Consider the following 12,693-nt stretch of genomic DNA (forward strand, 5'->3'; position numbering starts at 1 on the left):
AACAATGAACATTCATTGACCTTTCTCTTTATACTAAGGTTCAAGTGTATCTCTAGAGCAGAGACTGAAAAATGAAGCTGCTGAGTCAGAGGATGTGCATATTTCTATAATTTTAATAGATTCTGACAAAATGCTCATCAGCTTCATTGAACCAGTTTATAGCCCCATAAATAGTGTATGAGAGTATCCATTTCCCCAAACGCTACCAGTATTTGATGTTATCAAAAATCTATTTTTAATTTTAACTGATTACCAGAATGAAAACAATGACGTCTCATTGCATATTTTCTAAATATTTTAAATTACTGATCCATGCATGGCTCACTTGTATTTATTTACTTAATAATACAATGAGCATTTGTGAACTGACAGCAGAACCTGAGAACTAGCATCCTGCTAGTACTTTACATTTTCCTATGTTTCTCTCCAATCCTATCATCTTGTGTCTTCCATCAGAGATGTGCAATATCCTGAAATTTCTGTTTTTTACTCCCTTGCTTTTTTTTTTACTTGTAGCACATATGTATAATGTATTACTTGATTTCACTTTTTTTGCACTTTATAAAAAGGGTATCATACCATATATTGTGTTCTAGAACTTACTCCCCCCAACATCATTTACTTATATTTATGCATTTTGCATACAGCTCAGTTCATTTGCTTTTCTATAGCTGTATAATATAGCTCATTATGTGAATAAAATGTAATTTATTTATCATTCTCTTATTCATGGGCATCTGGATTATTTTCAGTTATCTAATGCTATTATGAACAGTGCCATGATGAAAATTTGAAACTGTTCCCTCATATATATGGTCTCCTTGCCAAAAAGTGAAATAGGTGGGTCACAGGGTATGCAAACATTCAAATTTACTGGATAACAATAATGCCAAATTGCTTTCCTAAAAAATTGTAGTAATTACTCTCCTATCAACAATGTATAAGAGATCTGGCTGACCCACATCTTCAAGATGTGTATTGTCAGAATTAATTTTGCCAATTAAACTGAAAATGATATTAATTTGTAGCTCCTGATGACCTGCGAATTATATCATCTCTGCACATGTTTATTCCATGTGTATTTCCTTTTCTGTAAAATGTCCATTTGTGTTTTTTGTCAAGTTAGCTATTAGGTTGTCTTTTTTGTATTGCTTTGTAGGAATTCCTTATAGTCCTTATATATTCTTACATTTAATTCTTTCTCAGTTAGATGTGTTACAAGTATCATCTCCCAGTTTGTATTTTCAGCTCTCATGATGTCTTTAAGGAACAGAATTCTCCTCCTCCTCCTCCTTCCCCTTTTTTGTTGTTTCTTTTCACTAATTTGTATGTATCTTCTAGATTTTTCTATATAGACAATCAAATACCATTTACAAGTAAATAGCTTGCTGCTTTTTCATATTCATGACTTTAATTTCTTAATTTTTTTTCTTTGTCTTATTGCATTTCCTTCTGCATACTCCTTCACCTCTACATAATTTCTTGGTAGAATTCCAACTGTGGTTCAGTACAACTCTCTGTCTTCTATATTATGTGTGAACCCCCCACAATGGAGAAAAACATTCAATGATGATGAACTGGTCACACTCTGAATTCAAGCACACAAAGCTCAAGCAATCATTCTGCACCCCCTTAGTCGGCTCACCGCCCACCCTCCCACCAACTATTTCTCTCTGTTCTCTTTCCTCAAATCCCCAACATTCTTCTTCTATCCTCACTCTCAAATAACAACTTGGATTTTTTGTTGAGAAAGGAGAAGATAAATTTCCACACACTTCCCTTACGATATCTCCCCCAAACTCTTCCTTCCCTCCTGTCACTGGATGATAATTGTCCTCCTAAGCGCAATCTCTTCACCAGTGCGTGGGTCTCCTCTCTTCTCACCTATTTAGAAACATCACTCCAGAAAATTTCCCTCTCTCTCTCTTTTCCTGCATCATCAATGTCCCCCTCCTACTGAGTAATTCCCATCAGCACACAGCATAATGCCTCTCATCTTTTTTTAAAAAACTTTTCTCTTGACCATCTTTCATTCTTCAACGTTGCCCCATTTCACTGCTCCACTTTCCGGCAAAATTTGCAAAAGACTTGTTTGTATTCCTTGTCTCTAATTCCTCTCCTCTCATTCTCTCATCGGGCTTTCCACCTCTGTGACCATCACAGTGACTGTTCTTTACTTGATGTGTCGTCACTTGGCATAGAGAAAAGGAAGGAGCCACTCTCCACAAGAGTGTGAAACGTCACGTGTACGCACCTGATTACCATAAGCATACAGAAAATGGCTTCGTGGATGGAATATCATTCCAACAGGAGAAGAAAATGAGGGAGGAAACGTGAAAAGTGGAAATTTTTGCTTTAATCCTGGTTTGTTATTTTTTAGGATGCGTACAGAGGCAGTGACCTCTTTCTGGAAACACATAAAGCATGAGCAAGTCATAAGAATTTTTCCATTAATAATACTAGTCTACGTTACAATATTTAGATGGAGACATGCACATTAACACAGCATAGAACTGGAAGGATTAGCTACCATCAATATCTCTTTACTCTTTCTCCCCCACCATATACATTCATTTTATAGCTGTCAAATATAAAGTTTAGAAGATTAATTTGTCCAAGGTTCAATAATAAATAGCAGAAAGATTGAACTTGGCAGAAAGACTCCAGTGCCCATGCTCACAGCTATCATGTCAAACTACTTTTTAAAAGTGTGGAGACCTGGGCCACACTTCTGTTGGATCGTGACCTTAAAGGGGACAAGAATAGGCACCGCAAGATATGACACTTTGGTATAAAGATTATTTTAAGCTGAAGACATTTGAGATCCAACAGATGCAGAAAAAAGCCTTTCCTTATCTGACTAAAAGCAGCAACTTCTAGGAAATAAGGCTGCCATAAATTCTTCTTCAGGGCAGGTCTACTGCCAGAAGGGAGAATGTGAATAAAACCTACCCCAATCCCTCCTTCATGAAAGTTTTATCATCCCAAAGAAGACAGAGAGACCACTCATGCCTGTATAAACAAGCATTACCACAAACTTTATTATCTCCTCTTTGTTCTCTGTAAACCCATTATCTTTTCATTTGTTTTTCCTTATGTGCCTTTCTCATCTCCCCCTTAACCTGTTAAGAATGGTATGTAGGTCCCAAATTTTCACCACAATTTTGAGTTTCTCATCACTGACTTTCACCTGCCTGTATGTGCACTGTACGCATAAATAAACTGTTTGCTTTTCTCCTGTTATGCTGTCTTCTGTCAGTTTATTTACTTATTTATTTATTTATTTATTTATCTATTTATTAGCTGAGCCATCCTGCCACCTGTTGGCAGCTCAGCAGCAGCAGTCTTCTGTCAGTTTAATTTGTAGGGCCCCAATTACTGAACCAAAGAGGGTAGAGAAAAATTTTTTTTTTCTCTCCTAGACCCATAAGGGTAATGCTGAGCTTACACGTACTTTTAATGGCTCTAAGAAAACTTCTGATTCACAGCTGGTGTGAAGAAAGAGCCTTTGGAATAGAATATATAGATCTGTGACAATTTAATTTTTTTGTTCCTCTAAAGCAGCGGTTCTCAACCTGTGGGTCGTGACCCCTTTGGGGGTCGAACAACCCTTTCACAGGGGTCGCCTAAGACCATCGGAAAACAAAAAGATATTTACATTACAATTCATAACAGTAGCAAAATTACAGTTATAGAGTAGCAATGAAAATAATTTTATGGTTGGGGGTCACCGCAACATGAGGAACTGTATTAAGGGGTCGCAGCATTAGGAAGGTTGAGAACCGCTGCTCTAAAGTAACCATTTTATGAAACCTTAAATTTATATAGACCTAACTCAGCTTATGTTCACAGGGAGAAAAGCAAAGAAGAATCACTATGCAAACAGCATCAAATTCTCCATTTTCATCAAACGGAATTAACACTCGGAGGCAAGAAATCTCTAACGCATCTTCGTCTGCATTCTTAACCATAAATAATTTTGCTGTGGCAAATTTTGTCAACTTCTGCTGCCAAAGATTACACGAATTGGGAAATCAGTGTTGGCCTTGGTGAATTTTCATTACTATCACGTCAACAGCAGTCACCCCTGGGATGAAAGGCCTACCTGGTTACTTAAGAGGTAGACTCCACAGCTATGGTCTTGGTCAACGAGAAACGTTATTACAGTTTTCATTCCTTGTGAAATGTGAGGTAAGCAAGGTAACCATTCAAGAAATGGCTCTTTACTATAAAAACAAGAGCTTGCCTACAAAAAAGAGAAGGGAAAAGTTAATGCCCTTCTTGACATTAAGTTCTAATGAGTTCTCTTAAGCAATGAACCATTGGGTTTTCCTGACTGACTACAAATAACAGTGGTAAACCTTTCATGTCTGTGGTTCTCTTCTGGGGGGCTGTGAATCCAGAAGACACTGCAAAGCACCCCTTTCCGGCATGGATTGTTTTTCTAGAACCATGGAGTAGGTTTAGATTGAATATAATTAGGTAATTACCATTAAACCCAAGTAAAGGCACCACTGGGAGCAAAGAGTCATTGTCAAGCCTTTCAGTCTGCAGAGCTGCCATGTTTTAGATGAGTAACAATCCCCATGGAATCATGCACGATAAAATGTCTTACCTTTTAAAATATTCAATGCCATACCTCACTTAAGGTCCTGTTTCTTTCAAAGGTGATGGTAACATAGTCAACTGTAAAATATAAAGGTACGGGAATTACAAGCAGCATCTGTATTTCTCAATGTATCACTAAGCATACGCGAACCAGTTTCCTTGCCATTCCATTAGAGTGTGCCTATTGTCTCAGATTTAAATTAATTTTCCCCCCTTAGTTTTAGGCCAATAACTTATACAAAGCAAACCTACCACTACATTTTATTCTATTTTTATGTCATGTCATTTTATTTAATCTATAGATGTTATCAATGTTGGAAAAAGCCTGTTAATATTGCTTCAACTAAAATTTACCTTCAAAGTGTTCTCTGTTTGCAAAGCACCTTTCATTATACCACAGTTTTCCTTTGATATAGTCAACCTATATAAATAAATAATAAATAAGTAGTTAGTGAATTAATTTAGGCAACATATGGACTTAAGGCTCAAAATAGGAAAATCACTTAAAAAATTGATAGTTCAGGAATGTCTGAGGCAAATGAAGAGAGAGAAATGATATGTAAATACAATAAGAGGTTGTAGAATGAAGACAATAAACACAAATAAGCTTTTTGAACAAGACCAAAAAAATAGAATAAAAATTTTTTTCACATGACTTAGCATGTGTTAATGAAAGGGGTTCCAGTTTTTGAACTCTCTTTTTGAAGCTACCAGAAACGATTAACCTTTCATCACAGTCATAGTGGGTCACATGTTTATCTTGTATTCTTCATCAGGTGCAGGTAGGCTTAAGGAGTCTCCACAGAAGCCTGACAGCAGCAAGAAGCAGTAAGAACAAAGCCATAAAAATACAGGTTTTGAAAAATTGGTCATAATAGAGAAGCTACCAAGAAAGTGAGAGTGTATATGTTGGATATTAATTATATGCAAGAGCTTGAGATGGTTTTGTTATAGGAAGATTCTGACTTTCCAATTATTGTTGAAACAAAAGGGACACCTGCTTACATTTTTATGGGTCAGTAATACAATCTGTACAATGTGTACATTAAAATCCTTTTAAACATTCTAAAGTTGATAGTGGTGATGGCTGTACAACTCTGTGACTATACTAAAGCCCCATGAACCGTACACTTTAAATGGATGAATTTTATGCTATATAAATTATATGTGAATAAAACTGCTAAATGAACAAACAAAAAAAGGCTTTTAAAACAGAATGGACAGCAATTTATTTGAATGGTGTAGTATCTTCCAGCTAAGGTGTTAGATTGAATGAAACTTTGCATTCTTACATAAATCTTCAGGTCTGCAGGATGCCATAATTACCATTTTAATATCTGGGAAATTAATATAGAATATTTATTTGGCCCTGACTTATTCTTTTTCTTTCTCTTGCTTTTTTCCTACCTGGAATCAAACTGGTAACAGCCCGGTCAGTATATCTGAGGATAATTTAATCTGATCAGGATGCCCTTATTTTAAAGATGAGCTCATGACCCAGGTCTGACTCAGAGTCACAAGGATTGGTCAGGAATGAACACATGATCCAAACCAGGTCAGCGAGTCGGCCCTGAGACTTGCTGGAACTACTGGGAAAGAGATACTGTATTCCCATCGGGATTGCTAAACTGATCACTTGTTAACAGGGCAGCTATTCTTACTAACAATTGGAGAAAACCTCCTGAGAACGAAGCTAATGGCTGGAAAAGATGGCTTGAGGTGAGGGGCAGGCACGACAAAGATGAAAAACATAGGGAAGGCCCTGACCATTGTATGTGCCACAAAAGTTAGAATTTTATCTTTGAAAAAGCAACCCCAAATGCCTGCTATTTCCACTAAACAGAGTTTGGCAGCTAAACAGATTTTCCTCATGCCAACTTCCCAATTTAGCATCTTTGTACTTACTATTACAACTCTGTCTGAACATGCTTGGTCAGAATCAGTCCTTCAGTTCATTCAAGTTTATGCTTAAATTTCACCTCCTTGGAGAGGCCTGCTATAACCACCCAATTTAAAATATAGTATTGTCTTCCCTTCATTCTGTTTCCCTTACCTGCTTTAATCTCAGTAAGCCCTAAGTGCTGTCTACAATCACGTTATGCATTTATTTGTGTGCTCGTTTATGGTCCATGTCCCTCTACAGAATGATAAGCTACAGGAGAGTAGGGACTGTGTCTTCTTCACTGTGGAATTCTCCTTGTCTAAACAAGCATGGACTCTAGGAGGTACTCAACAAATATATGCAGAATGGATAAGTAAGTACATGAATAAACCATCAAGGATTAACTCCTTCAACTACCTGCCCAAACAGCCACATACATCCCATTCTTACTATCCTTCCTTCAATCATGATTTAAAATGTCTTTTCCAAAGGGAAATCCCTATAATTTTAAGAACAATCTCACTTTTGAGCACGCACGTGTGTGCCCACAGCCTGTAGGAGGAGGGGATGGCGAGGAGGCATAGCAAAAGGCTAGGAATAGTCAAAATTTTTGTTGTGATTTCCGAACGAAAGCATTGCTTATATGTTGGTGGAAATGACCTACTGAATCATGAAACTTGACCTTGTAACAGAGAGAGGAGATAATTGATGAAACAAAATTCCCCCCATAAGCTAGAAGCAGAGGTGTGGCTAGCTTATATGGCATTTTGGTGCAAATCAGAGTCACTTTCTCCAGGTAGGCACAGACCTGCACGGGAGCAGATGGATTGGGGAGGGAAGCATTAGCCAGATTTCAGCCCCACTCTCTTTTCAACTGGGCACCCTTGTACAGAATACACCTGAACACCCACAACAATCCTGGACAAAACATACAAAGCAGCATTTGAAACAAGGAGGGACAATTTATCCTTGAAACAGAAGAGAAGGTCATTGCTTCATGGTTAATAGAAATACATTTTTTAAAATTCAAATCGTAAATAATATAGTAACAGCAATAATCTATATTGTAAGTTCTTGTCTTGCTTCTCATCTTAAGTCACCAAGGAAACATCTTATAACCAACCTTGAAAATTGAAAGCTTCTTACCCTTTCAAAACCACAAAAGTCTGCCCTTGAAAACTAGAAAGAAAAAAAAAAAGAAAAACAAGAAACTTTAACTTGTGCTTGTATATGAGGAGGCATAACAACACAGCAATTTAAATTATACTAAAGGAAATGATATATTTTATACCCCAGCAGTTAGGAGTATCACACTAGAACCAGCTTCTTAAGTTGTTTATATTAATACAATATCCTGGAGATCGCCCCTTCAGGCTTTGCCTTGTCTCACCATTTGATGAATTTATTTATGCTTTCCCTTAAGGGTTTAAGTAGAGGAGTTAAGAAGTGTGCAGAAACACACCAAGTCTGCCACCCACTGGGGACTAGGAAGACACGCCCCGGTGTATCAACTTCATCACCGCCTCTCTGTTCCTTCTGCCCCGCCCAGCCCTCCATTCAGGCCCCCACAGTGTATGGCCCTCTGTACTTTGAACTTAAGTCACTGTTCCTGGTTTCTTCAACTCCCTGCTTAGCAATCACATGATAAACACACAGGAGGCCAGATCTGTCAGCTGTCTGAGTAATAAACAGTACTTTCTCAGACAATAGTGAGGAAGGAGGGGAGGCTGAGAATAACAGTATACCTGAAAAAAGGTAATATAATAATTACCACATATACAAGATACCTGCTTCTCAACCAACACAGTTGCCCCTTTCATTCTTCCCTCTATCTTTTCTTCTACTATTCCTAAATCTTTTTTATAACTCATTCCTGTTGTGGTCATTTTTGAGAGGTATTTACTAACATGCTTAAGAATTTCACTATATGTATATTGTGTATCATCACCAAAATGTATACTCCCCTTCTCTTAATTCCAAAAGTTACTTTATGTCACTTCGTAATACTATATTTAGCTTTATATACATGACCCTAAAGCATTTTGGGAACATATGTAACTATAGCTAGCTAGATAGTCTTCTACCTGTACGTATTTAAAACTTACTATAAACTTGTATAGCAATAAAACTAGCACCGTTTTCAAAGAATATATTCAACACTCTAAGACAAAGGGAGAAGTTACTATATTATGCTTTTACATTTTTTAAAAGGAAGAAGCATTTCAGTTCTAAGACATACCACACATAACTTTAGTATCCAATGTTTCTACTCTATGTCACAGAAGGTATTTAAGGCTAACTATTAATTACAAAGCAGTTCGCATACCATTAGGACTGAAGATGATGGGTAACGAAGATCTCTACTTATAAAAACACCCAAAGAGGTGAGGATAACTAAGAAATGATTTGTTAAGACCATATCCACCACTGACAGCTCTGTGTGTTCTAAAGAAAGAAATCACACCATGGATTATAAAGTAAGGAAAAGGTGAAATAGTCATCAAACATTGATATAAATGAAATGCTGTAGGTGAAGTCACTGTTAGAAGAATTACCTTCTCCAATTTGGGAATAGATCGTATCTGTCAGGTTATACCACGTGGTATCATCATAATCCCAAAATCCACAAAAGCTGAGGCCTATGTAAACACCTACCATGAGATAAAAGGAAAATTAAAGCTAGACAACTTTGTAAAGCGAGTAACTTCCTTCTGTGATGCTAGGTCTTCAGGGGCCAGAGCCTGCACCTGCTCCACCTTCAAACCCATTCTTTGCCCCACCTCAACTCCGCTCCCCTCAATCTGAATCTCACTTCCCCAAGCACTGGAAACATGAAGTAACTTCATACAGAGGAGAAAGGAAATTAGGAAAGACACTAACGTCACTATTAACATGGCAAAAAGTCACAAAGAAAAAAAAAATAGTGCATCATACTTGTAAGTAGACACAGTGAAGTGACGAAAAGTAAATTCTTAGGTTTTTTTAGGAAACATTTTTACTCCATTATGTCTATGCATTTAGCATGAACTATGAGTTAAACGTCATAGTTGTAAAATACAAAATACCACCTCTAACATTCCAGAAAGCCATTAAACTTACCATCAAGTGTCGAATTCAAAATGAAACCAAGCAATGCTACATCATTGGCGCAGGGGCATTTTGTCACTTTTAGAGCTACCACGTGTGGATATAATTTACTGACGCTGTTTTTTGTCATTTTAGTCCCAAGATTCCACTGAAGAATTGGTTCTGTGGAAATCAAGTGTAGGTGTTTAAATTGTGGCAGCACTCTTGAAAATGGAACATTACTGCTTTCCTTAAAGGGTTTTAAAGGAACTATTCCATTGTTCCAAAGGGGGTATTACTTCACTCTCCATGGGTTAAAAATAGGTCAGTTCTATTTTCCAGGGTAGGAGGAATGAAGTCTAATTGTCCTTGATGGGCGCTGGCAAGGTCACACTGCAGAAGAGCATGTGGGATGGGATATACTGCTTCGGCCATCTTCGTAAAATATAATTGACCGCAGCCTCTATCCCTAGAAATGGAATTACTAGATCACAGGATATGCACATTTATAATTTAGAGCCCAATTTCTGCCTCGAGAGCCCACACATTTACTTTCTGTTCCCTTCCCCCAATCCCATCTAAACAGCAGTAGATAATAATGAAAATAAATCCGAAGTAACAGTGGAGAACGGGGACAGTTACCATTAGTGGCCAAGACACTTAGAGGGATTTCTGGAAGATATAAAGGAGTTGGAGTAAAACTAACAGGAAAAACCCATCAGAGGTCGGACATCTTCAACCCAGTAATCTATTCTTGGCTATGCAAAGGGTTGGGCTGGATAAAGTCAAATTTTAATGCATAAGAAGATGGGAGGATTTCTTTTCTCCTGAAAAAATGAGAAAAAGAGAGTACAAAAAGTAAGCCAGGGAAATTTGACAGAATACTGCTGTCTGAATTTCAAAAACAGTTAAAGGACTTTTAAGAACAGAGCTATCTAGTAATCAATTCTTTAGCTGTTTATGTAAATTCCTCCTTCTCCCCAAACTTTTCATAAAATCTGCTACAAAACCAAAGACGATATGTGATATATTTTTTACTTTGTGCAAAGCCAGGAAAGGAGCTACATTTCCATCTGGGTTGACATAGTGTAGGGATAGCCAAGAAAAGAAACAGACACAATTTATAACCAAACTAATCCGCTCCAAAAGTTAAAGAAATTTGGGGCAAGGCAGCTGACTTTCCAGGGCGTTGTATGTGTGTGCAGGCAATTAATAACCAAATCTTAGAGGACAGGGAGATTTGAACTTGCATCTGGGACATGATGGCATTGCATTGAAAACACCTCCTAGGTACAATCTCCTTAAAGTCAGATGTTGTATTTTAAATGTTTTAAGAATGAGAAAGTGATTAAAAGTCTTGACTGCTACTGAGAAGCTAGAAAGGAGACAGGAAAGCGACCAACACAAAGGTGACTGGTCACAGTTTTACTGAACTGGTCTGGGGTGTGGACCAGAGATCAGGAAGTAGGGACATGTTTAAGTATCTCTGAGTCAGTAGTGAATAAAGATTTCCAACTGTTAACCTACCTTAACCTTGATTGACACTCCCTAATGTTTTCTCCCCATGTCTTCAGCATTTCAGTAAATGATGCCATCATCCACTTGATTGCCCAGGTAGGAAATCTAATCATCCTTGATATGTTCTTCCCTCACCCTGCAAGCCCACCAGGAAGTCATATCAGCTCTACTTCCAAAATGTCTCCTGAAGACGCTTCCTTCTCATCACCTGCACTGCTAATCCCACAGCCCAAGGAGTTCCAGACCATCTCTTGAGTGGGCTATGATAACAGCTGCCAAACAAGTTCCTTTATTCTGTTCTTGCCATCCATCCCCAAGAGTCAATTCTCTACACAGCAAGGAGCCAAAGTGATCTTTTTATAAAGCACATACATCAGAATTTATCACTCTCCTGCTCAACACTCCAGCGGCCTTTCATTATGCGTAGAATAAAATCCACACTTTTATCATCATCTCTGCCAGCTTCTCCAAACTCATTCTACACCAATCTGCCTGTCATTTACTCTACTTCCACAACACAAGCTGCCGTTTAGTTCTTCTAACAGAGGAATCTCATTTCTACCTGTGGAACCTTTAAGAACTACTAATTTGTGAAGCTCTTTGCTGCCACAGTACCTCCGTACATCCTAAAAAAGTATACGTTACAATTTTAATGCAGTATATGATATTCTGAATACATCTTGATTTGTAAATAATTCAGATTGTTTTTAAAAATTGAGATAATGTTATATTGTTATTTTAGTACTTACAAGTAGCACAGGACATCAAAATATCAGAGTCTCAAAAGCTTGCAGTGACTATTGAATAATTAACTTTTTTTTTTAACTTTGGACACTATGAAAAAATAAGAAAGCCTAGCATTTTATCATTTTTTGCTTCAGATAGGTTAATTTTGGTTAGAGAAATAAAACAATGTAGATATGATTGAAGACACCTTGGCCCCCATTCCATAGTCCCATTCCCAAATTTTCCCTGAATGCAACAGATAGCATTGCTTTATGCATTTCCTGAACTTTAGATAAATGTTCTTCTACTCTGAAACTTGATTTTTCACTCAATGTTTTTGAGTTCTGTTCTTGATGATATATATGGGTCTGTTACCTTTATGTTAACAGAATACCATAACACGTGTTTGTCTTTTCCCCTATTGGTGGATATTTATGTTGTTTTCTGTTTTCTCTTATTCTAAACAATGCTGCATTACATAGATTTGAACGTGTCTCTTGGCACATCATGTCTTTTTTCTCTAGAGCAGTTCTCAGTCCTCTGCACATCAGAATCACCTGGGAAGATCTTTATTTAACTACAGATGCCTGGCCTTATTTATATAGATCAGATTTTAATTGGTGCATGGTGGGGTCGAGACATCATTACTTCTCTAAAAGCTACCCAGGTGATTCTTTCTATAAAATATATTTATTTTCACTCTGGAGTCTACACAGCACTATATCAAAATGGAAGTAAAAAACTACAAGTAAAAAGGAAGAAAGTGAAGATAAATATAAGATGCGAAACTGAGGATTTTTTTTCAAGTTTTTTTATACTATAGTGCTGTTGATGATTCAAAAATTGGGCTATAAATCACACAATTGGAAAAGAGAGTCAGTTATATTTCTCAA

The 12,693-nt window shown here is 37.2% G+C and overlaps 1 protein-coding gene across 1 annotated transcript in view; it reads right to left on the reverse strand.

Annotated features, from left to right (window-relative positions):
• Positions 1–12,693, reverse strand: part of CATSPERB (catsper channel auxiliary subunit beta) — a 77,558-nt gene that overhangs the window by 46,700 nt on the left and 18,165 nt on the right. Inside the window, exons 6-14 of the mRNA XM_019642297.1 lie at positions 9,590–9,739; positions 9,046–9,141; positions 8,817–8,935; positions 7,637–7,669; positions 4,963–5,029; positions 4,640–4,686; positions 4,106–4,246; positions 3,185–3,190; positions 2,255–2,407 (exon numbers count right to left, since the gene is read on the reverse strand). Coding sequence (XP_019497842.1) covers positions 2,255–2,407; positions 3,185–3,190; positions 4,106–4,246; positions 4,640–4,686; positions 4,963–5,029; positions 7,637–7,669; positions 8,817–8,935; positions 9,046–9,141; positions 9,590–9,739 — 812 coding nt within the window. The remainder of the gene's footprint in view (positions 1–2,254; positions 2,408–3,184; positions 3,191–4,105; positions 4,247–4,639; positions 4,687–4,962; positions 5,030–7,636; positions 7,670–8,816; positions 8,936–9,045; positions 9,142–9,589; positions 9,740–12,693) is intronic.

The sequence above is a fragment of the Hipposideros armiger genome, unplaced genomic scaffold (assembly GCF_001890085.2).
Source record: "Hipposideros armiger isolate ML-2016 unplaced genomic scaffold, ASM189008v1 scaffold_67, whole genome shotgun sequence".
In the NCBI taxonomy this organism is placed as follows: Eukaryota; Metazoa; Chordata; class Mammalia; order Chiroptera; family Hipposideridae; genus Hipposideros; species Hipposideros armiger.